This window comes from Puma concolor, chromosome D1, assembly GCF_028749965.1.
Source record: "Puma concolor isolate L17-30 chromosome D1, mPumCon1.1.hap2, whole genome shotgun sequence".
Taxonomy (NCBI): Eukaryota; Metazoa; Chordata; class Mammalia; order Carnivora; family Felidae; genus Puma; species Puma concolor.
The window spans coordinates 91,354,856-91,379,958 of record NC_141676.1 but is presented as its reverse complement, the minus strand read 5'-3'; the positions used below and the strand labels follow the sequence as shown (position 1 = coordinate 91,379,958).

General features: G+C 45.8%; 1 protein-coding gene across 3 annotated transcripts in view; it reads right to left on the bottom strand.

Moving 5' to 3' along the window:
* ETS1 (ETS proto-oncogene 1, transcription factor) overlaps positions 1 to 25,103 on the bottom strand; it is a 132,858-nt gene that overhangs the window by 87,552 nt on the left and 20,203 nt on the right. For all 3 annotated transcript variants that reach the window (XM_025928558.2, XM_086678694.1, XM_086678691.1), the window contains exon 3: positions 14,628 to 14,772. In XM_025928558.2, coding sequence (XP_025784343.1) covers positions 14,628 to 14,772 — 145 coding nt within the window. The remainder of the gene's footprint in view (positions 1 to 14,627; positions 14,773 to 25,103) is intronic.

The window sequence follows — 25,103 nt, the reverse complement described above, 5'->3', positions numbered from 1 at the left end:
GACCAAGATGCCAACCACCCCACCAGGAGCTATGATGAGCTTGGACAACCAGGATACAGACATTCATCACATCCTCTGCTCTATGGTAGGTACTGGGGCTAAGCACTGAGGAGATGGAAATAAATGGTAAATTCGCTCGGCCTTACAGGGAGAGACACTGAATACAAAGAGCCTTATGGAACAATCTTTGGATTTTGTCTGAAAAGCTTGGGGAGTTATTTGTTTGTCTGTTTTGTTTAGTTGTTTTTTTTTTTTTTTTAATTTAGTAACTTCTTAACTGATTTTAAAATCCTGGGTAGTTTTCACGATCTTCCTGACAGAGGAATCTCATAACCCTGTTTTACTTATCCAACAGACCTTAACTGAGTGCCTGTGACAATTCAGGCACTCTACTAGGTACTAGGAACAGGACAAGGACAAAAGCCTACACTCAGGGTGCATATAGACTAACAGGAAAGGCAAAAACCAGTGATCTCAATACAGTCGGGTAATCTCTACAATTCAGGTACTCACCACTGTTGGGGGAATGCAACCGGGGCCTGAACTAAGAGATTGACAGTGATGACGATGATAATAATAATAATAACAATAATCCTTATAAATTTAGAAGATAATATTGACAGGACTTGTACCCAACTTAATATTAGGATATAGTAGTCATCAGCTGTTTTGGTATCCCTAATAGTTTTCCCCTCTTCTTCCGGTACAGGACCCCTCCCACTTCCCTTCTAGAAAACACAAGACAGGAGCTAAGAGAGAAGGAGGAGAAGGAGAAAGAAAGAGAAAGAGGAGGGCAAAGGACTTGACAAGATCATTGATTCCGTAGGTTCCCCCGACTGGCTCTTCTGGACTTATCAGTTCTGTAAATTAAGAAATTCCCTCTTAAATTTAAGTTAGTTGAGCCAGATTTCTGCCACGGGCAAACCAAAAGAGGCTTAAACAACACAAGGGTCCCAGAAAGGAGGGTGTCAATAATAGCTAGTTTTCAAAGCTGGTGATTGGTAGATCACTTGGTCGGACAGGACGAAGGGTGTAGGTTAGGTTAGAGGCAGGAGAGAAAGCGATGAACTCAGGTGGATAACTGTGTGATATCCAGGTGAACTATTCATAGGAAAAAATATCCAGAGAATAGACTTTAACGGTAACCATTAACTTATGAAACCAAAGTGCCCTTTCCCCCGAAGTATTCTTTAACTGACACATCTTCTTTAAAGGGATGTATTATTTTTATAATAATTACTGCAAAGAAAATAAGCAGGGCATATATGCTCATGGCGAAATAGTAGCACACACCAGAAAGAGGGAAATGATTATGTGTTTTAAAGCAACCCAAACTGCACACAGCCTCCCTTGCTTTCCTCTTGCTTTTCACTTTGGTTAGAGGGAGGGAAGAATGATTAATTTCCATCTGCCCACCTGCCATAGATATTGGCAAATTGGGTAGCGTAAAGATTACATAAGTGACTGATAGCAATGGGAAAAGATTCAGAATTACATTTCAAACCTTCTGCCCTTTGCCCCCAAATCTTACTGGGTGAGTTCTCCTAAGGGCATGCTTCGCTGCATCCCCTTTTTGCTTCACTCATTGAAGAAACTCTAAAAGATTATTCTCAAAGTCAATCGCTTTCTTTTCATGCCTGACCTGCTCTTTCCCACTTGATGGCTTCCTAAAACATTCCCCCGAGGGGCGCCTGGGTGGCTCAGTCAGTTAAGCGTCTGACTTCAGCTAAGGTCATGATCTCACAGTCTGTGGGTTCGAGCCCCGCGTCGGGCTGTGTGCTGGCAGCTCAGAGCCTGGAACCTGCTTCGGATTCTGTGTTTCCCTCTCTCTCTCTGCCCTTCCCCCGCTCATGCTCTGTCTCTCTCACTCTCAAAAATGAATAAATGTTAAAAAAAAAATTCAAAAAAAATTCCCTTGAATTTCCCTTAAAAGGTTTCAAAATTTTTGTCTTACATTATAGAAGTGGAAGGATAATAAAAGATTACTCAACCTACTTCAGAAATAACCAGAAAGATATTTGAGAGGATAGGCAATTCACAAACTCCTGGAATAATGGATTTCAGAGTTAAATTTCACCAAAGCTCATCTAAATCCCTCTTTTCCCATTTTTTCCCCTCAGTCTCCAGTGGATCTGAAGGGATCCTGGTAACTCCCTGATAATACTTTACAAAGAAGAGGGAAGTCCTCATAGTGTTTTAATCTTAATTGATTTTATACTCAGCTCCAACTCACTGCTTACCTGAAGCCCGATTTCTATGAAAGGCAGTGAAAAATGTGAAGAGGAAAAGTAATTCAAGCAAGGGAAGAGGAGTGTTCGCTTGATATAGCACTTGATGGCACAGCACCAGTAAGGTTGAAAATGTCCTAATTGTGGAAACCACCCTAAGTGGTACAGGAAAGCAGTTTTCCTCATATATTTCACAACACAGTTTTCAGGTGCTCTTTGATGTAAAAATAGGTAGAGAACAAAACCGGGGTTCCTTCAGTTCCACTAAAACTTGTGAGAGCAGGAAGAAATTTTGAAAAGGCAGATGGAAAAGTGATTATTTACTAAACATACATATTATACATATTATATATAACATCTAATATATTATATACGGAATTATATATTATATATTATATGTGGAATATAATATATAATTATATATTATATATTTTAATATCTTATATATTGTATACGGAATTTCCCTCCTCCGTAGCCCAGTCAGTAGGGCTGGGAGAGGCAGGCAGCCCCGGGGGAAATGTGGATAAATACACCGAGGCCAGAAGCCCCATCTCTGAGCCCCTCACCCCTGCCTGCTCCCAATTCTGCTTAGAGACATTTCCATTCCATTCTTTTCCAAGGCTCCCCCTCTCCCGTCTCCAGAGCAGCAGCCCCGAATCACATTGAGTTGAAAATAAAGAAATGCTTTTCCTAAAGAATTCGCACACAAATAATCTCATTACCCCAGCGCTTGGGTTTATACAGCAGACGTCTTCTGCCAGGGGGAAAAAAAAAGCACTCTACGCTCACTCACACGGAACAGCTGCGAGGAGAAAAATGGTATTTAATTCATTGTGAAATATTCAACAATGGCTACACTGCACTTTTAAAAGCCTTTTGATAGTAAAACCCACAGAGAACAGCCCATCCTGTGTGCTGAAAAGCAGCTTCCCCACAATTAGTCCCTCTATTCAGAGGTCTGAGAAGTCTGTGTAAACTTCAGCACGTGCTGTGTGCACTGTGGATAGCTTCAAGGGTATAACCTTTCACAAACTTCTTAGGGTTTAGTCTTGCTCAGCGACTCTGTCTGCTCCAAATGCTAGTTGGTGGAGAAAGAGAAAGGGGGCGAAGGGAGTGTGATGCTTAGGTGACAGACCCTAAGTGAATGCCCAGCAGAGAAAGACACATTCTCCCAAGAGGCCTCGTGGATGACCGCGCTCCTTCGTGCCCAATGTCAGACTAAAAGGAACCGGAGAGTAGGTCCGGAAAGATAGGCTACCCAGGCTCACTGTCTCTATTCAGCCCCAAGATTTTCATGGGTCTCTGGTTTGTGGAAAAACTAGGAAACTTACATTCTCTTATCCCATAGGGCAGGCATTAGCCACTAGGCATAAGGCAACAGTGAAGTCCTAAGTACGTTTTGGGGGCAGGTCAAGTTTGCTTCATGGTTCAGACCATGGGCTTTGGGGTAGGATCCCAGTTGAAATGACCTTCTCCCTACCTCCCAGAGTTACAGCTAGACTTCTTTGGGGAAGCAAAGTTACCTCTCCGGGCCTCATTCATCTCATCCGCAAAATGGGTCCTAAGATCACCCTCACAAGAAAGTTTGAAGAGTGAAATCACCACATATGTGTGATTCTTAGCATACAGAAAGTATTTAATGAGTGACAATTAGTCGTCCTCTCAATCTGTTCTAGAAAGAAGACAGGCCTTCTCTTGCACAATAAGAATACTTAAAATTAAACAAGAATGGGATATGGACTATTTTTTACTCTATATTCTTAATTCTTTTAATTAATCAGGAGAGAAGCCACAGGAAATAGAGACAGGCACAGCTATCTAACTGGAAATTCTGAGGGAGCTGAACCATGCTGGGGAAAAAAAGTAAAAAAATAAAAACTAAGAGTCAAAGGAATTTTGCATCACGATAGGTTGGCTTTGTTGTTCAGTAACTTTAACCTCAGATTTTCAAAGCACAAAGTACTGATGAAATGCCTGAATATTTCAGGTATGGCTGAAGCAGACACAACTCTTCTGTTCTTTCCAGTCTTTACTCAACTGTCCACAAACAGGGCCGCAGGCATGTCAGCCACTTTCATTATAAAACCCAACATTCAACTTATCAACGGGATGTAAGCCCTAAGCCCTGTTCAGTTAAGAACGTCCACCTGTACTGACCAAAGAAGAAAATGCTGAGATGTCACTGGGCAGTTCAAAGTAGCTGACCCAAGGTGGGGTAATCTCTCTCCCTAGATGGAAGACTTCTGAAAAAGGTCTCCATTTGGCCAAGCCAGTTTGTGGGTGCAGATGGATATAACAGCCAATGGTTCCACAAGAGGCCAAAGGTCAGAAATGAGGGCTGAAACCCTGAAGAATGCCCAGAGTGGGAGGCGGTTGGCTGGGAATATGCAGCTTCTGGAGTTTTGTGGGCCATCATTGTTTCTGTCCACGTTGCTGGTGGGGGTGTCAGCTCTGGACTCCCGCCCCCTCCGGAGGCAGTGTTTCCACGGCTCACTTTCCACCCCCGGAGGATAGCGGTGCTGGTCTGTCACCAGAGGCAAGTCTGTGAGAAGCAGATCACCGGGTGACTCTCCTGCGGCACTCAGAAGTGGCCTGGAGTGCTCTGCCCCTCCCCCATCTCCACCTCACAGGAGAGAGGCCGCAAATCCATAACCTTCATGGACGTTTGAAGAGATATTTTATTTTATTTTATTTTATTTTATTTTATTTTATTTATTTTGAGAGAGTGGGAGACAGAGTGCAAGCGGGGAAGGGACACAGAGAATCCCAACCAGGCTCCACCCTCAGCTCGGAGCCTGATGCGGGGCTCAATCCCACGACCCTGAGATCATGACCTAAGCCGAAATCAAGTCAGACGCTTAACCGACTGAGTCACCTGGGTGGCCCTGAAGAGATCATTCTAAAAGAGCATGAAATGAAAGGGGGTGTTGGAAAAGAAAAAGGAGAGATGCGGCTGGACTTCAGCCAAGACTTCAATGCCCAGTGTCTCTGACACAATGGGATAAACTCAGCTTCCAGATTTAAATACACTCTCTTGGGCCTGGCCAGAGTGGTGACAAAGGATTGATAGGAAGGAAGCTTCCACCGCAGACTTCAGTCCAGTTCAACAAAATAGGCCTTGCATACTCTCCACATACAGCATGCTGAATGCTGCAGGGGGTACAAAAGTACCTTTTCTCTTGGACAGCAGTAGTTCTTAACTTCTTGGGGGTCTCAGATCACTTGGAGAACCAGAGGAAAGCCACAGACCCTTTGGAAAACTCCTTGAACGCAATCGCGGAGGCATCACGCCTTTCTGAGTCTCAGCCAGGTCAAGCACCCCTGCTCTATGAGAATCTGCAGGTCTGAGACTTGGCAGAAAGCTGTCAGGGTTGATTAACACGATGTATGAAGCGGGTAAGAAATCCAGAGAACAGCAAAGGTGACCAGAACCCTGCTTCTGTGGCTATTCAAATCACCCACACCTCTGTTTCTCAAGCACCACTGCATCGAGTCCAGGGAGACGTGGGAAAGAGGCAGAACAGCCTGGGGAATCAGCCCTGTTGTCTTGTTTTGTTAATGCCACCCTGCAAGGATGAGAGGTCCCACAGGTCTATTTTCTTCAGCAGCCAGAGAGTCCGAAAGAGCCACTCATTTTCACAGAGGTGGGAAGTGCATCTCACTGGGGTGTTCAGGAATGCACTGGGGGACGCACGCCCCTATTTTTATAAACCAGTGATCTGGGACAGGGGGTGGTCAACTGACTAGATTGCCACACAGGGGCAGGGTCTGAACGGAAAGCTGCCGGACCACTCACACTGGCAGCCTCGGAGAGCCAAAGGTGGCCCTATACATCAGCGGAAAGGTAATTTCTCTCACAGTGCAATTAGGACTCATGTTTGGCCTCTGACCTCTGGCCCAAGAGATATTTATGCTCTCCAGACAGAGAGCAACAGGGCGAGGGAGTGAAGGTCCAAGCTGAAGCAAGGCATTTAAGAGGGAAGGGAAGAAAGGAGGGGAGGACAGGAAGGAAGGAAGGAAGGAAGGAAGGAAGGAAGGAAGGAAGGAAGGAAGGAGGGAGGGAGGGAGGGGGGAAGGGAGGAAGAGAAAGAAGAGAGAAGGGAAGGAATGAATGGAAGGGAGGGGGCAGAAGGAGACAGGAACCTGATCAATTTACAGCAATCTATGAAATTGACTTTGGTGTTTGCCATTTCCATGTTCAGTGTGGTGTTTTGTTCCTCACCCTAATTCTGTGAGGGAGGCACTATTGTCTTATAAATCGGCAAACTGAGGCTCAGAAGGGCTCAGTGATTTGGCCCTGGGTACAGAGCTTGTAGGCAGCAGGGCCAAAACCTTGACCCCGAAAACCCTCGCGCTCGTTTCTAAACGGTAACAATCCACACGTGTGCTCTGGGTAGAGCGTTAGGCTCCCCTACCTATCTCTCTATCTCCCTGACCTACCTAGAACTCCCTCCGACCTCTTGCAACACTGCATCTCAGTGCAGAATCTCTTCTGTTCCAACCGTCTCTTTCCAAAGCCAGGCCATGGGCAGATGTGCTACCACAGACTGAATGGAAGGCATTCAGGCCCAGGGAGTTCACTCCCCTCTCCTCTCCTCCCTGTCTGGATCTAGATTTAAAACCTCTCTCGTCCTCCAGCGCCCTACCTCCTGGCTCTCTCCGCCCGCGCCAGCTTCGCTGGCAGCGCGGGGGTTAACCCGCCAGCCCTGCGGAGCAATGATTTCTGTTTTATTTCAGCAGGGGAAGTGTGTGCCTGCCTGATTAGCCTGATGGTTTCCTCTTTTCCCATAACCTCCAGACCCCCATGGCCCAAGTGTTTACTCTCTGAAATAAAAAATCTGCTGGTGTTTTTCTTTTTGTGTGCTCGTGTATTTTGGGAGGATTGCAGAGGAGGGAGGCGGGGTAGGGGTTAGGGACGCGGAGGCTGGGGGAGGGAGCGAGACGCCTCCCCCTGCGGGCGGCCCTCCCCCACCGAGCCTCCTCCAGCTGCGGGCTCCAGGCTCAGACCCCTGGCCGCAGTGCAAGAAAGAAACTTATTAATGAGGGAGCTGGGTCGCCTGCTTCAGCAGCTATAAACACAGAGAACATCTGGAGAGAGAGAGTAAGAGTCTCTCCGCGGCCAGACACTGAGAAAAACAGGCTGTCTCTGCTCATCCAGCCCCCCACCCCTGCACGGTCCCACGCAGCCCTCTCCTCCCTGCCGGACTCCAGCTCCCACACCATTCACCCGGCCGGAGCTTTCCATTCACAGAGTGCAGCGGGGCCGGCTGAGCCAAGGGGGGGCCGACGCCAGGCGCAGCATCCACCGTCCCCAGCCACCCTCCACCCCCAACTCGAGGAGTGCCAGAAGAGGGGTCAAACTGCTTGAATCAAATAAGAACTCGGTGCCCCGGGGACCTTTTCCCAACTCGGACCAAATATTTGTGGTTTGAAAAAGTTCAGAGAACTTTTTTTTTTTCCCCTCCTCCTCCCCAGCCCCCTGGGATTTTCAGTGCAATGTTGTTACATCCTAGGATTTTTGAGAAGCAATGCAGAGAGGGTAGCCAACAGAATGCTTGTATTCTGATTGTAACTCCGCGAACGGGTTCTTCTTCCGGGGGTCCTTCCTCCCCAAGCACCTACAGAGATGATTCACATCTGTGAAGACCTTTCCACTGCTTACCGCCCTGGGCTGCTGAAGTCATGAGAGAGAGAGAGAGAGAGAGAGAGAGAGAGAGAGAGAGAGAGAGAGAGAGAAGTCTCTGGGCCCTGGTGGGGGTGGGGGTGGAGTTTCTCTTTCTGGTCCTTACCAGGCTCCCTTCTCCCTTCACTGGTGAAAGGAGACACATAAAGGATAAAATGGGAGGGTGTCAGAAAATTGCCCTTGGGCAAGATGAGTGGGCAAGATTCATTGGATAAGGGTGGGGCATCTAGTTACTTTGGCTCATGCTGAAATCATGCTGAAATGCACAAGAAGGAAGGTAACATTTATTGACCACCTGCTATAGGTCATGGCCTTTTAAGTGTTACCCCCGTTTAAAAGGAGGAAAAGAAGCAGGGTCTGCCTTGCTTCTGGTTGCAATCAGCACACGTAGCCCACCTGTAAAAGGTGAGGTCACAAGATTCCAGGCACGTCGATGCTCTTTTTCCATTATGCCACCGCTAAACCCTTTGTTTGGACTCAACACCCTTCCGCTTACACTCAAACTTCTTCCGATCAGTTCTTGTAATCTGAAGATGAGATAGCCCAGGCTCGAAAGCTGCCAAGGGGTCAGGAGGTGGGAGTAGAAAGGAGGAGGCGATGTGACGTTGGCGAGTAGGAGCAAATTGAGTTCATGGCCAGAGCGATAGCCTTCGTTTATGGAGAAGAGGGTCAGGCATTTGTAGACATCTCATTACCGGAAGACCAGAATAATATAGCAAGGGTGGAGGGTCGTTTTTTTGCATACAGAGTCTCTTCCTAATGCACTACATGGGCAAGGCAGGCCCTGCTTCTTTCCCTCCTGGCAACCTCTAGTCCTCTCTGGTCCTCTCAGAGATGGGATGCAGGTGGGGAGAGGGTACTTTTGCATCAAGCTTCCCTCAGCCCTGTCCCCTGGATGTGACTTGTCAGGGCAGCTGGGCCCCAGCCAGAGCCTTCTGCGAATGGCCAAAACCTAAGACACGGTTAGACCTTCCTCCTTCCCAAAGGCGGCATCTATCAAGTCAGCATCTGAGAAGGTCAGAATTTTCCCCCAGAGGAATGATGCACATCACAACAGCCCAGAAACCCACATACACACACAGGATCAGAACTGCTTTTAAAGAACCAAGAAACTGAAACAGGTCCTCCAGAGAAGGAAAACACACCCCGAATGAGGAAAGACCAGATATGTGTAGCAGACAGTGTTTAAAATACTGTTCCTTAAAACCGCAGGGCCATCTGAGATAGTCGGTTGAGAGGCCAAACCTGCTATGAGAGTAAACATTTCAGAGCAAGGTGAATGTCCATTCAACAAGTGTGCCTGGCATTCTCTCAATGTTCTCAACGCTTAAAAGCCAAACTGGAGGCATGTTTCTCCTGCTGAAACTTCCCACCTGGTTGTCAATAGCCCTTTCCAAACACTGGCCCGGGTTTGATCTCTCCCAGCCGCCCCGGCCCTCCGACAAAGCCCCAGGAGAGACCAGAAACTCAGTCTCCCGGCACATCTCCCACTTGAACTTCCAAAGTTTATTTGAGAAAGACATTCTTTCGTTCTACCATTTTACTAGTGAATTTATCGCAGAAATATTAAAGAGTGAGATCCAAAGTCGCACACGCTGCCAAACACTATCTTATGAATAAGTATAATATTTCACATGGGAACCATTTCTTCTATCGTGTAAACGTACCCCCCCCCCATACACACTTGAACAACGTTGCTTCGAGACAAGGGGTGAGTCTTCCCCTTCTCCGTGCGTCTCTGTTTCCAGTGGATGGCACTCGACCACCCAAAGTGTTCAACCAATCAGTGGGGTCACTTTATGACTCAATGATGCTCAGACATTTCTGGACATTTCGGGGCAAGGAGTGATGATCGCAAACATTCATATCGTGCTTACTAAGTGACAGCACTGCTTTGAGCTTTACATAGATTAAGTTAGTGGTTTTCAAAGTGTGGTCTCTGCACCAGCAGCAGCTGCAGCAACAGCACCTAAGACTTTGTGAAAAATGCAAATTCTTCAGCCTTACCCTAGACTCACCGAATCAGAAACCCTGGAGATAGAACCCAACAACCTGCGTTTCAACAGGCCCTCCAGGTGATGCTGACACTTTGAGAACCCCTGGTGTACAGGAGGAAACGGAAGTACAGAGACAAAGTAAGTTGCCTAAGCTCACCCGGTTAAGAAGAGTTGGTGTGCAAACCCAAGCAATCTGGCTCCAGAATCTGGATTCTTTACCAACATACTCTATATACTTCCTCTCTCGTGAAGAATTAAGAAGTGGAAAGTATGCTGTAAATGTGAGCAGGTGACGTTTTTACCGTGTTTGATGACCAAAAGCATGCCAAGGTGCATTATACAAGAAGAAAAAGAGCGTTGTCTTACTTCTGAAATCAAGAACCGTGGTAATGACACTATAGGTTCATTCCCATAAGGGTATAAGTTGGGTATACTGTGTTCTGCAGCTACAGACGGCCCTAAGCAATTTCAGAAAAGTGAACCCCGGTTACAGCATCACATCCGTAAGTTTGGCTAATTCAAAACAAATCCACCCGTGAAATGAAAAATAACTTGATAGGATATCACTCTGGAAGGGTGCTCCATAAGCATCGTATTTTCTGATATGCACTCTTGTCATTCATAATACTGACATTAAATATGGACGGGTGTTAATCAGAGGGATGGACTGTGGTCTTGTGGCCTGGGTGCTCAGTTGGGTCTCCGATGTCAGTTTTCTAGTTCCCAATGGAAAACAGGCACGGCATGGCTCCAGCTGGGTCTGGCACCACTCTGAGCTCACTGGCCCTATCCCAAAATGGTTTGCCATCTACTCCGTCCCTTCTCAACAGGGCTGCGGTTAGGAACTAGTCATAATAGTTAATGGCAGTGAAATGTCAATGAGTTCTTAGGGACAAGAAGTCAGAGACTGACAGAAAAAGTGATTCTAGCTATGATGATTGAGAGGAAGGGCTGATGTTGGGGACACAAGAGAGGACGGGAACAGAGAGGAGGCAGGGTCAGTGGGCTCCACTCCAGTCAGACTATAAACAGTAACAGACATTTCGGCCGTGTCTCGTGTAAGGGGCTCCATTGATTCACAAGGCTCCCTGACAGAGGGATGACGAAGAGCTGAGACAGAAAGGGCCATTCATTCATGCAGAACACCAGCTCGCCGTCCCCATTGGCTCTTGCGAATGGCTCCAGGCTGATAGGGAGGAGGGGGAAGAGGCGGACGGGAGGCGGAGGTAGAAATAAAAGAAAATGATGACTACAAGATTGTCATGAAGAAATGTACAGCTGCACAGGCAATTGCATGCAAATGTGGCTTCCCTTTTTAGCCGTATAGTTAATGTCCTCAGATTCATCTGTTGTGCTCTTTCATATCATATCATCTTCCCCTCCCCTTCTCGCCTTGTCTTTTTCCGGGCTCCCCTTCGTCTGCCTTCCCATTCAGCTTTCGTTTTCTCTTCCCATCCTCCTCCACTTCTCTACCAATACCTTTATTTCCTGTCTATTTCCACCCTTCACTGTCTTCCTCAGCAGCTTCTTTTACTGTCTATTCGTCTGTCCAACCCATTCTTGACTCTCTTGGTTACTGAGTATTCTCCCCCCCTCCACCCCCCCACCCCCCCCCTTCCCCGCTCACCTGGCAGGCTCTCTCCCACTCACAGCTTCTCTTCGCTTCATTCTCTCTCTTCCCTCTCCCTCCCTCACCCCCTTCCTCCTCCTCAGCCTCTGCCCCTCCTTGAATAGGAGCCACATTATTAGCAAAGGGCCTAATGTTCCTGGAGTGCCCCTCCTGCTGGGTATTCCAGTCACTGACAGATGTGGAGTCCTTGGAAAAGAAGTTCATTCATCCCTTCTGCGAGCACAAAACGTGAGACAGGAGCGGGGGTGGGGAGTGGCCATGAGACGGAGGACGGGAAGGAAATTGAAGTTAAAAATAGGATAAAAGGAGATGAAAAAAAAATGTAGCGTATTTTTTTTCTCTCTTTCTTCTTACTCAACACATCTCCAAGGAAATGTGCTGCAGCTGGAGAAATCATTGGTTGGTCCACATCTTCATTTCCCTTCTCTATAACCCCAAATCTCCTTCCAAAGGACACCCATCACTGAGGAGGGCTGGACCACAGCCCAGAAATAATCGCTGCAACTACTTCGTCTGGACAGCTCAAAAGGCAAAGGAGGGGCTGCAAAAGCTCAGGGTTCTTGCCAGATACTTCCATCAGAGGGAGCCTAGGGCAGAGGGAACTGCGGACCTCACATTTGCCACCAAGGCACAGCTCCCCATGGAGGCTTTCTAGTATTTTCTGAGCTGTGGTTGTTGACAACCCAGGTCCTTTTAGGACCCATCTTCCCATCCTACTAAAAAGCCACCAGTCTGGGTGACCCCAGCTCCCTCCTTCTTGCAACAATAAAAGGGACGAAGTGGGGAAAACGACTATATCATATGGCTCTGAATCCTTGCATTTTAAAGCAGCTTTGCCCTGAGAGGGTCTTCCCATGCATCACAGACACTGTGTCATTGGCTCCGAAAAAAAACCTCCTTTGCCTTTGAGGACCTTGACAAAGAAAAGAATGAAAAAACCATCTTTGCTTGGGAATTTATATAGTTCTTAGCTGGGAAAAAAAAAAAAAAAAAGGACCACGTCTTTTAGCTATGAAGAAGGGACATCTAATCTTGAGGCCATGGACCAGTGTGGAATAACCTCGGCTATTAACACGGCGTAACTTGCAGCAAACAGAAGCACCGTCTAGAGCAGAGAGGGTTAAGGCAAGGTAACTTTAACCTGGATTGCATTCGAAGACAAAAGACTTAAGCCCGGCGGCATTGGTAAGTTTCAAGAATTATACAAATAGAGGCACAACCGTTCTGACCTTCTGCTTATACAAGTGAGACCTATTTGTTTAGGGGCATCTGGGTGGCTCAGGCAGTTGAGCGTCCAACTCTTGATGTCAGCTCAGGTCATGATTGAGCCCCGCATCAGGCCCTGCACCTGCTTAAGATTCTCTCTCTCCCTCTCCCCCTGTTTCTCTCTCTCAAAAAAAATTTTTTTTTATTTAAAAAGATCTATTTGTTTAGAATCATAAAGGATGACTTTGTTTATCTCTTAGAATTTTAAGTCCTTAAGTCTAACCTGTGAACAGGTGCAAAATCCTCCCTGTCTCCTGTTTAAATGGGTAGATAGTTACTGACACACTTGTATTTATGCTTGGGAGAACCGAGCAGAAAGTGACAGCATAATATCTGATGTCTGAAATCCAAGGGCAGTGCCCCGAAGAATATGACAAATATCAATGGCTATTGACTTGAGAGACTAGGGAACACAAGGATTGATTTCATTCTGCCCTAGAGAAGAGCCAGGCAACTGGAAAGCAACTCACATGCCTTCCTTCCAACTCCCACTAAGATGCTACAGCATCTTGCTTTGTGTCTTGGTATTTCTGGTCAAAGACGAAGAATGGGCAACAAAACTAACACTTGTGTTCTCTCTCCACTATTATAAAAAGTAGTATACCATATCGTTATGTGGAGTAAAGAAACATTGAACAAAAAGTTGCATTTAAGTTAGTGCCCCAGTGGCTTTCTCCCTATGTTAGCCTCAGAATTACATATTTTATTTTATTATTTTTTTAAGTTTATCTGTTTCTTTTGAGAGAGAGTGTGTGAGCAGGGGAGGGGCTGAGAGAAAGAAAGAGAGAATCCCAGGCAGGCTCTGCTCTGTCAGCCCTGAGCCCAACATGGGGCTTGAACCCACAAACCATGAGATTATGACCTGAGCTGAAACCAAGAGTTGGACACTTCACCCACCGAGCCACCCAGGCGCCCCCGGAATTATATATTTTCCATTTGTGAGAGTAATGAGATTTCTTAGGCTAAGAATTCATCCTGGAAGAAAATACAGATTTGAACTGGCCTTTTGGTATTTGGATACATAATCTGGTCTCATGATCCATTGAACTTAATAGCAGAACCCACTTCAGAATCCCCAAATCAAGGTTTACATTTTGCAGTAAAAAGAAACTAACAAAAACTCTAGCAGGTAAGCACAGACTAATGGAATTTGTGAGATACACGGTGACTTCGGCAAAACAGAATGGGGGTAAGGACGCTCAAAACCTGTCGGGTCTTTGGGAGACAAGACCCGGGGGAGAACTCTCTGGAGGAGTTTGATTCCTGATCACCAGGGGGCAGCACCGTGAGCAGCAAGCCTGGGAGAGAAGAGAATGCTGGGAGGAGAGGAAGGAGGTCTGCAAAGGAGAGCTGAGAGGAGGGAGAGAGGGGGCGGACCAAAAAGAAGCCAGACGCAGGTGGGCACAGGCGAAGAGGTCGAGGACAATGCGGGAAAGAAGATGAATGAAAGAAATGATGTTTTGTAAGAAGGCCAACTGTTTATCCAGCTCTTCCTTCAGGACCGCAGACCTTCTAGGCCCTTTGTCAACAATGAGGCTGCAACGGGTAACTCTCAGGAAATGCACAGTGGACAGAACTATTTACAGAATGGAGACCTGAAGCAACCCCTCTTGGGCTCATTCCTAGAGTTTCATCTTCCTGTTGTTGGAGAAGAAAGCAACTCGGAATTATGGAGAAGTCCGGGGACTTTCCACCGGAGAACAATAGCATCTTGTCCCCACATAAGCTGCGGCAGCTGTTGTTGCTACAGAGAATGCAGCCCTCATCACACTTCGCTGTCCTTCATCTCTATCCGCACCCTGAGCCTCTGTTCATGCTCCTACCTGAGCCACAGTGTTCCAGACCAGTGGGAACTTCCTGAGTGGCCATCTCATCCCAGAAGGGGTAGTAAGCTCTTTGCGGGTGATAACTGGACTGGAAACCACAGGCCATTCGAGGATCTTCGTAGGAGTTGATGGGTCCCTGCCTCTGTGACCAGGAAAAAAATACGGAAATATATTAACAGGAAAATCTCTATACTCTAACCTGAATGGGACAATAACCTCCTATCAAACAGCCGCATGTGAGTAGGAATCATCCATAGATGACAACAAAATAGAACCAACTGTTGATCACCCCTCCCCCCAAAACAGACACAGGGAAGAAGGGTCTCTTACTCAGACTGTGCATGCACTGCCTTTCATCCATTTCTTTAAGCATTGGACAATGACCTTTCCTATTTTTTTTTAAGTTTATTTATTTATTTTGAGAGAGGGAGAGGGAGGGACAGAGAGAGAGGGAGAGGGAGAGAGAATCTCAAGCAGGCTCCGTGCTGCCAGCACAGAGCCGAACGCGGGGCCCGAGCTCAAGAACCAGGAGATCATGACCCTGAGCCGAAACCAAGAGGCAGACACTCAAGCCACTGAGCCACACAGATGCCCCTCCTAATTTTCAAATAAAGACCCAAGATTCACAGCAAGGCAGAATCTTGGCCATCTTTACACAATCCTGGCTTTTGAATTTTTATGTGATCTTACTCTGTAAAAACACCTCGAACGGATGTTCTTACAAGACATTCCATTATCATGGAACCAGTAGGGGACAAATGCCAAGGGAAAACCAAAAAGTGGGCCTACATAATAATAATCGCTCATTTTTCAGCCAATCAATTGTGCAGAAGTTTTGATGATAGTGATTGCCAGACTGAAATTTCCAGCTTCTCCCAACGGATGGGAACTTGTGCCGTCCTTTCATCAGCTTTAGGAAATCCATAAAATATAGCCTGTACCCAGTACTCCTTAAAGAAGGCAAATGGGCTGTGTAGGCGGCACGCTTGGAGGTGTTTAAACCCTATTCTTTGAAGCTGCGTCTACCTGGATTCAAATCTTGGCTGTACCGCTTACTAGTGAAGGGCCGAGGCCTGTTCCCGTATCTAAATCTCGGTTTACTACTCCATTATAAGATGGGAATAATATCTACCTCATATGTAGGAAGGATTAAATAAAATACGTGTAAGAAAATTATATATAAAACAAAATAAAATATAAAATGCATGTTGGGGCATCTGGGTGCCTCAGTTGGGTAAGTGTTCAACTCTTGGTTTTGGCTCAGGTCGTGATCTGTGGGGTTCCAGCCCCACATCCATGCTGATGGCGTGCAGCCTGCCTGGGATTCTCTCTCTGCCCCTCCCCTGCTCTCTTTCTCTCTCAAAATAAATAAATTTAAAAAATTAAATATATATAATCCATGTCGTAGCCTATGTGAATCCTAATATAAGGTAGATATTATTTTATTTTTTTTTTTTAATTTTTTTTTTCAACATTTATTTATTTTTGGGACAGAGAGAGACAGAGCATGAACGGGGGAGGGGCAGAGAGAGAGGGAGACACAGAATCGGAAACAGGCTCCAGGCTCTGAGCCATCAGGCCAGAGCCCGACGCGGGGCTCGAACTCACGGACCGCGAGATCGTGACCTGGCTGAAGTCGGACGCTTAACCGACTGCGCCACCCAGGCGCCCCAAGGTAGATATTATTTTAATGTAACAGGCCCTTAACATTCCTGGGATTGAGCAAGAGGATTAAAAAATAAGACACAAAAGGAGAAGCAGCAGAATCATAGAAAGATTTCCTGAGGAGTCTAATCTCCACTGGCCCAACCTTTATTTTCCTTTTTCTTTTTCATTCTTTCTCTCTTCTCTCATGGTCCTTCTACCTCCATAAAAAAATCTCAGTTAAGAGAATCAAACTCTGCTAGAATTTGATGTGGTTAAATGTATCGATGTTAAGGGGCTAATTAACAAAAGTAGCTTCACAGGTGGTATTCTCATCCCTGAAGGGTAGTTTGCTAACCTCCAGTAAGATTCTCTCATTCGAGAATCTCCTATGCCCTCGTTCCCCTTGAGCTGCAGACAAAAACTCAGCCCTATTCTTTTAGATTCAGCATTCACTATCTACACTCTCTTCCCATTTTTCAACTGTCCATTCACTTAAGCTCAGTAAAGACAACGAAGAGAGTATAGTGGCACAGACAAAAATGACCATTGAGGCCCAAAGGACATTTTGCGTGCGTTAATTGGGACAACATTCTCCATAATATTCAAAAAATCATTCAAAGTAGAGCTGGATGAAGTTTACTTGGGGGCTGTTCCACTTCTAACTGGGCCAACGGTGCTGAGAATGTAGTGATACCCTTGGAACTGAACAGAGTCACCTTGAGTTGTTGAGTAGCAAAGGCTAACGCCCTTGGCTTCTGCTCCCAGACCCTGATGAGAACCACTAGAATATAAATGGAGCAATGGTGTTCTGCTACCTATTTGGGTTTGGGACCAAGAAATTTAGGGAAATCATTGGCAAGAACACTCCCCTAAGCTTCAGTCAGAAAACGTTTCCTGAATTCCGGTTCAAACCACTTTGGGGACATTGTATTTTCATATTGTAAGCTCTTGAGGCAACTGCCTTTGAATCCCCAAGAATAGGTAAGTCTTCAATAATCCTTTGCAGCTGAATCCATTTGAAACATATTCCCTGGACTCCCTGTGTGTTGTTAATATCTGTCCCTATCTTTTGATATTTCCCCAGAGTCTTTCTCAAAATTCAATGTCAAGTACCCGAGCTGTAGGAATAGGGTCTTGAGTGAGGAAATTTTGATTCTAAATTATATAAAGGAGAAATCTAAGTTGTCTAGCCCTGTTTTCTTTTGGGACAGTGTGTGTATGGTTTGCCTAAACCGTTCTTGCAAGACCCTTCTAAGACAGCAGTCGATAGTACAGAGAGAATCCGTATAGATAGGTAATGGGTAGTCTGTTATAAGCCCTGCGAAGGTAAGTAGAAACCTAAGGAGAACATTTTGTTTCTGCATTTGATATCACTTATTTCTTTTTTTACATTCATTACTCAAGTAGAGTTGACATACAATGTTACATTAGTTTCAGGTGTAGACCATAGTGACAAAACAATTCTGTACATTACACTGTGCTCACCATGGTAAATATAGCCTCCATCTGTCACCGTACAATGGTATTACAGCGTTACTGAATATATTCCCTATGCTGTACTTTTTATCTCCACGGGACATATTTATTTTATAACTGGTAGTTTGTATTCTTAATCCCCTTCACCTCATTGGTCCATCTCACAAACCTCCTCCCCTCTTGCAACCATCAGCTTGTTTTCTGTATTTACGAGACTGTTTCTGTTTGTTCATTTGGTTTTTTTTTTTCTTTTTAGATTCCACATGTCAGTGAAATCATATGGTATTTGTCTTTCTCTGTCTGACTTATTTCACTCAGCATAATACCCTCTAGGTCTATCTGCGTTGTCACAAAAGACAAGATTCCATTCTTTTTTTTATGGCTAAGCAATATTCCTGTGTGTGTGTGTGTGTGTGTGTGTGTGTGTGTGTGTGTGTCTCATATCTTCTTTGTCCATTCATCTGTCCATGAACACTCGGTGTTGCTTCCATATCTTAACTATTGTAAATAATGCTTCTATAAACATAGGGGTGCATGTATCTTTTCAAATTATGGTTTTTATTTTCTTTAAGTAAATAAATACCCAGTAGCGGAATCATTGAATCATATGGTAATTCTATTTTTAATTTTTTTGGATGAAACTCCATACTGTCTTACCCAGTGATTATGTAACACAGTTTGCATTGCTGCCAAAGTGCATGAGAATTCCTTTTTCTCCACATCCCTGCCCATGCTCGTGGTCGCTTGTGTTTTAGGTGTGAGGTGATATCTCATTGTGGTTTTGATTTGCATTTCCCTGAAGATTAGTGATATTGAGTATCCTTTTATGTGTCTGTTGGCCATTTGTACGTCTTCTCTAAACAAGTGTCTGTTCATGTCTTCTTCCCAGAAGAATCTGGATTATTTGCACTTTGTTTTTTTGGTGTTGAGTTGTATAAGTTCTTTATTATTTAGGATATAAAGCCCTTATCGGATGTACCATTTGCAAATATCTTTTCCCGTTGGGTGGGTTGTCTTTTTGTTTTGTTGATGGTTTCCTTCACTCTGCAAAAGCTTTTCATTTTAGTGTAGACCCCAAAATTTATCATTGCTTTTGTTTCCCTTGCCTGAGGAAACACATCTAGAAAATGTTGCTAAAGGCTATGTCAAAGAAATTATTGCTTATGTTTTCTTCTAGGAATTTAATGGTTTTGTGTCTCACATTTGGGTTTTTAATACATTTTGAGTTTATTTTTGTGTGTGGTGTAAGAATGTCCAGTTTCATTGTTTTGCATGTCACTGTCCAGTTTTCCCAGCACCATTTGTGGAAGAGACTGTCTTTCTCCCATTGGATATTTTTCCCTCTTTTGTTGTAGATTAATCGACCATGTAAGTGTGGGTTTATTTCTGGTTTCTCTATCTTGTTCCATTCATCTATATGTCTATTTTTCAGTACTGTGCCAGTACCATATGGTTTTGATTACAATAGTTTTGTAGTGTATCTCGAAATCTGATACCTCCAGCTTTGTTCTTTCTCAGTATTGCTTTGCCTATTCAAGGTCTTTTGTTGTTTCACACAAATTTTAGGAGAATTTGTTATAGTTATATGAAAAATGCTATTGGTATTTTTATAGGGATTACATTGAATCTGTTGATTGCTTTGGGTAATATGGACATTTTAACAATATTAATTCTTCCAATCCATGAGCATTGTATGTCTTTTCATTTGTTTTTGTCACCTTCAAAGACTTCCATCAATGCCTTACAGTTTTCAGAGTACAGGTGTTTCACCTCCTTGGTTAAATCTATGCCTAAGTATTTCATTCTTTTTGATGCAATAGCAAATAGGATAGAGACACATTTTTCAGGTTTAAAAGTTTAGACTTTCTCTGCTAAGGAAAGGCCACTGATGGCAAGATATACAGTGCCAAGAAGTGCTGAAGGAAAATGATCTAGACGCAAAGTGCAGGAGAGAGATGGAAGGCAGAAGGAGTACTTAGTGGGTTAGGGATAAAGCAATGAGGTTCCAGACCCGGGCAATGACAACAATGTAGTGGTGTGGTGAGTCAACTCCCAGCCTCTGATTAACAACCATGCGCAGCATCAGACTGAATTCATGCGGTTGGCTTTTGTTTTTTGTTTCTTGTTTTTTAGGAATCCCTCGTGCCCGAAACCAGGCTCTTTGTTGTCAGGGATAGTTCATCCATTATTTTATAAATGGAAATCTATTTTTAAGACGTTATTTCCTCTTGAGCTGCCCTCAGTGGAACCAGAGGACCCTATTTTTAAGAATTAGGAGGACATAACGCACCAAGCCTACCGTGAACCGCAAACATCTTTACTAACAGATGCTCCTGGAAGCACCATGATTCTCGTTATCTAGACACCTGCTTGTTTATTAGACATTTCACAAACTGACTTCATACCTATTTCACAGAGTATGAAAATGACGTTTTTACTCAAAAGAACCACATAGCTAGTTCCAATTCATTATGAAACTGTCTTAGTTGAGGAGAAAGAAGCAGGTTATTAACAGGTCAGAAATCTGGGCTGCCCAGCCCCCACCTCATTGCCTTAAAAAAGCGCCACCCAAAATGAGTTTGAGTCTCTTCCCTGACACCTTCCTTTCCTGGCTGCAACTGCAGGTTGAACTCATGCGATGCAAGCGCCATTTGCAGCCCCTGTCACAGTTTGAAGAAAACCATCTGACGGGTCCTTGCTTATTCATCCCACAGGCAATTATCGAAAGGAACTAACGCACATCACACACCTGCCCTATGCCAGTTGGTGTGCTAAACATAGTGCAGAAATGGTCACGTTGAATCCTTACCACAATCACGCAAGATGAGTATTTGTGTCCCCATTTTACAGAAGAACAAACTGAGGCATTTAGAGAATAAGTAAATGTCCAAAGGCCGCACAGCTAATAAAATAATAAATATAGAATTCACACCCAGTTCTATTTGGTTTCAGACTGTCTTTACTTCTACCTGCCCAACATGAAGCTTATTGGCTCTTGTACAGATTCTGAAGAAGGGTAACCGTTGTCCTGGGCTAGGTACTTGACAAATTATGACAACATGCATTTATGGAACAAATTCATACCATGCACCTGGTCTATGCCAAGTTTTATGTTAGATGCTAAGAGCACAGTATGAACAAGAAATGAACTTCACCCTCATGAGCACACAGACAAATAAACAGGAAATTACAGCAAGGAGATATGACAGGGTTAAGTACCAATGTGCGGGGGGAGGGGAGTGGCAGCAGGTAATACTTCCTGGAGGAAGCAAATTAAGGTAACTGAAAGGTTGAGTAAGATTCAGCCTAGAACACTTGGTGGAGGGCCTAGAGAGCAAAAAAAAAAAAAAAAAAAAAAAAGACGATCACACTACCTTAAGGTGAAGAGGAACATATAATCTGTTTAAGGAAGAAATAAGAAAGATTCAGAGAGGTGATCTAGAGAGATAAAGACCGTGTTGTTCGGTGGTGATAAGCATGTGGGAAGAGTGTGCTCTTGAACAACGTGGACGCTTGCCATGGAGGGTAATTAGTAAAAAGTAAAGCTGGTGGGACAGGGTAAGATCACATTGTTGAGGGCCATAAATACCAGACAGGAATCTGGCTCCAGGAGAAAGGCTTCGGAGGTTGCATTGGAGGTAGTGACATGTGCATCAATGCGTTCTAGAAGACTCATTTGACTGTGCCAGGTAGGATGGGTTGGGCAGGAGAAGGTGAAGAAGCTGACACAGGCACCAGAGTACCTCACGGAACCCTCCTGGAGACTCAGGCCGAAAGAAAAAAAGCAGCACTACTAATCCTAACTCTGTTTAAAGTTTTTATTTTTTATGCTAATTTTTGCATTAATTTTGATTTTTGAAAATATTGCATTAAGGCACACGTGGGGGGCTCAGTGGGTTAAGCATCCGGCTCTCAGTTTCTGCTCAGGCCATGATCTCACTGTTTGTGAGTTCGGGCCCCGCATTGGGTTCTGTGCTGATAGTGCAGAGCCTGCATGGGATTCTCTCTCTCCCTCTCTCTCTGCCCCTCCATCGCTCGCTCTCTCTGTTTCTCAAAATAAATAAATAAGCCTCAAAAAAATTTGTAAACAAAAGAAAATATTGCATTAGGATCTCATTTAGCTTGATGACTGAGCACTGGGGCACCCCTTACGTTTTGTCCCCCACCTGAGTGCATCACTGGTGTCCCACTATTTCTGGTGCTGAGCAGGGGTCCAGGTACAAGGGCAGAGTTAGATCAGGGTTGCGAGGGCAGAGGCGAAGAGGAAACAAGAAACGTAAGTATGTTTCAAAGGGAGAATCAACATGATTTTCTAACTATCAGGAGATGAAGAAAAAGGGGAAATCCCAGATAAGGCTCAGAATGCTTGCTTTTATAATATAATAATGCAAAAGGTGAGTTTAAGTACATAAGTAAGGAGAGAGGAAGAGAATTTCACCTTTAGCTGTGTTTAGATGGAGTGATGACAGAACAGCTTGGTGGGGCGGGGGGTCCCAAAGGTGAACGCAGGATAGGAGAGGACAAGAAAAGGCACAGTTAGCTCTGGAGGTGTGGAATGTCCAGTGAGAGGACAGAGTCAAGAAAAATGGCTGTTCAGACAAAACAGAAAAGAGATCAAAAATGGGTCTGTAAAATTGCCTATAGTTTTACGAGACATGAAAGGGGAAAAAACAGCAAAGAAGGGCCTGTTGAAGACAGAGGAAGAAAATCAAGAAAGTGTACAGAGTGGTGGAAGCCAAGGGCAGAGCTTCAGGACCAAGGGCGGTTGGCCAGTGGCCACCAAGAGAAAGATGGCAGCCACACAGCCTTGGAAGGATTGGGGCCCCTCCCCCAGGCATCTCAGGGAAAGCACACATTTTGCCCTGCTCTACCACACACAAGGTGACGAGCTGCCTGGGGAACAGCACTCCTCCCTGGCCTCTCGGGGGCTGTCAGAGGACATAGCCAAGCCTACATGCTTCACCTTTATGATACTGCAAACAGATAAAACAAAAACCAGGAAATGCAGAAACTACCAGGACGATGGACACACGCTCTCCCTGCTCTACTCTGACAGTGGTGAGCCAGCTCTGATGGCCAGCACAGCAGCTGACCACCTCCATTAGCCCTCCAGTCAAGGTCTCATGTACTTTATGACCTCTCCTGAGCTCCACCTCTCAAAGTTTCAGAGTCTGAGGCCTCTGTCTTCCCCCACCCACATCTCCCTGCTGCTTTTTCTTCACAACCGCCTCCTCGCCCTTCCCCACCCAACCCTGCCAGACCTCACAGCTTTTGTCTGTTGTCTGCCTTCTCCCTGCCCCCCAAAATTGGAAAAGAGGGAATAGGGGAATACTTTTACAACACGAAATCACAAACATATGGAGTTCTCATGTTTAGAAGGGTATGTGAGGGGCGCCTGGGTGGCTCAGTCGGTTGGGCGGCCGACTTCGGCTCAGGTCATGATCTCGCGGTCTGTGAGTTCGAGCCCCGCGTCGGGCTCCGTGCTGACAGCTCAGAGCCTGGAGCCTGCTTCCGATTCTGTGTCTCCCTCCTTCTCTGCCCCTTCCCTGCTTGTTTCTCTCTCTCTCTCTCTCAAAAATAATAAACATTAAAAAAATTAAAAAAAAAAAAAGAAGAGTATGTGTGATCCATTCTTCAAGTCCATTTCTGTTGTTAGCCAAGCAACCTTGAATGTCCTAGTGTTTGCCTAATTCCCTCCTTTCTCTTCTGTATGTGGGCTCAGCACACAATCTCTGTGGAAGCAAACCTGTCTTTTCTTGGATCGACTTCTGACTCCTAGGCGTTAGCCTTAGTATGAGGCCACGAGCATATGAGACCCAAGAACTATTTCTAGATGCTGCTGTTTACAAAAATAAATTAAAACAACAACAAAAGACATTTTACGCCCAGAAGCGAAGCTAAGTGAGCCCTGGATGTCTGCTTCTGCGGAGATAACTGCGTTTTTCTAGGCGTGTCACAGATGTTCATGCGCTCTAGTAGGCAGACTGAAGACTGGGAACCAGGAAGCCTGGATTCAAGTCCCACTCTGCTCCTAAGGAGCTGTGTAACCTCCAGCCTGTCACTTAACCTCTTTAGTTTTTGTTTCCTAAGGAGGCTAGCCCCACTGATCTCCAGCCTCCTTTCCAACTCTGCTCTCGCCTTCTGCCACCTTGTCCCCATCCTTTCTCCTGACCTGTGACCAACCGCCCCCATGAGTAGAGAAGCCTGTAGAGCCAAACGTTGCTCGTAGTCATAGTTTGGATTCATGGCATACGATGTCCCCCCTAAATTTCCGAAAGCCTTCATAGCGTTGTCCTCGTTCTAGCCATGCTCAAACACTGCTTTGACCCCACGTCCCCCATTTTTCAGTAGAGAACAGGGAGGCGGAGGAAGTGCCTGCCTCCGGAATAGCTCTAGGGGCTCTGGCACAGTAGATACTCAGGAAAGTCTGTGTGACCAAGAGACGAATCCTCAGCTTAGACCCTCTCAGCCCATTGCATCACTGCATGCAGGTGCCTTTCCACGGTGGGGGGGGGGGGGGGTTGCTGCTGAACCCTGCAGCTTTTAATCAGGTCTGGGCCTCCTCCTCCGCCTCAGAAGATGCCAGACAAGCCAGTGTCTTCTTTCACTCACTGTCCAGCGGGTCATGGAGAAGCTCTTTCCACAAGAAGCCAAGGGGGGTGTTCTGGGCGGACGGCGTCTGGCCTTCAGGACGCTGGGGCAGACCTGCTTCGGGAGGGCACATGTGTCCTGCTCCCTTGAGAGGCAGAGGGAAGGACGCAGACAGAAATACTCCTTCGCGTCCATTTAGCTTTCCTCAGCCTACTCTCAAGGAGGGAGGGAGGGGAGGGTGGTGCCGCCACAGGAGAGGCGGGAACAGACAAACTAGGAAACTCTCAAAGGGCAGTTTAATTTTAGACTCAAGGCCAGGAAATTCTTTTTAAAACAATAAGAGCGCTGGGCTTGGGGCTGGGTGAAAGGGCAGGCCTGACCCACGGCAGGTTTCTGAGGGAGAAACATGAGACGGTCCCGTAGAATTCCTCCGGGGACTGTGGCTGAGGCTGCCCCGAGATGTGACCGGCCCTGCTCGTGGCAGCCTGAGACCACCGCCCCCTCCACCCACAGCGAGCACTTAGTCACATAGCTGAGGGTCCAGGGGCCTCTGCACCTTGCCACTAGTCCGAGCTCCTAGACTGGACTCTTTCCTGTCGAGAGACCAACGGTGAGACATGGGTTACTGGTCGGCTTCTACTCCCTCGATGTGAAGCCTGCAGACTCCCAGTGGCTCCAGAGGGGACAGCCCCAGGCTCCCAGTGGCTCCAGAGGTGACAGCCCCAGGCATCCCACGGTGCAGGGAGAGCAGGTGTGGTG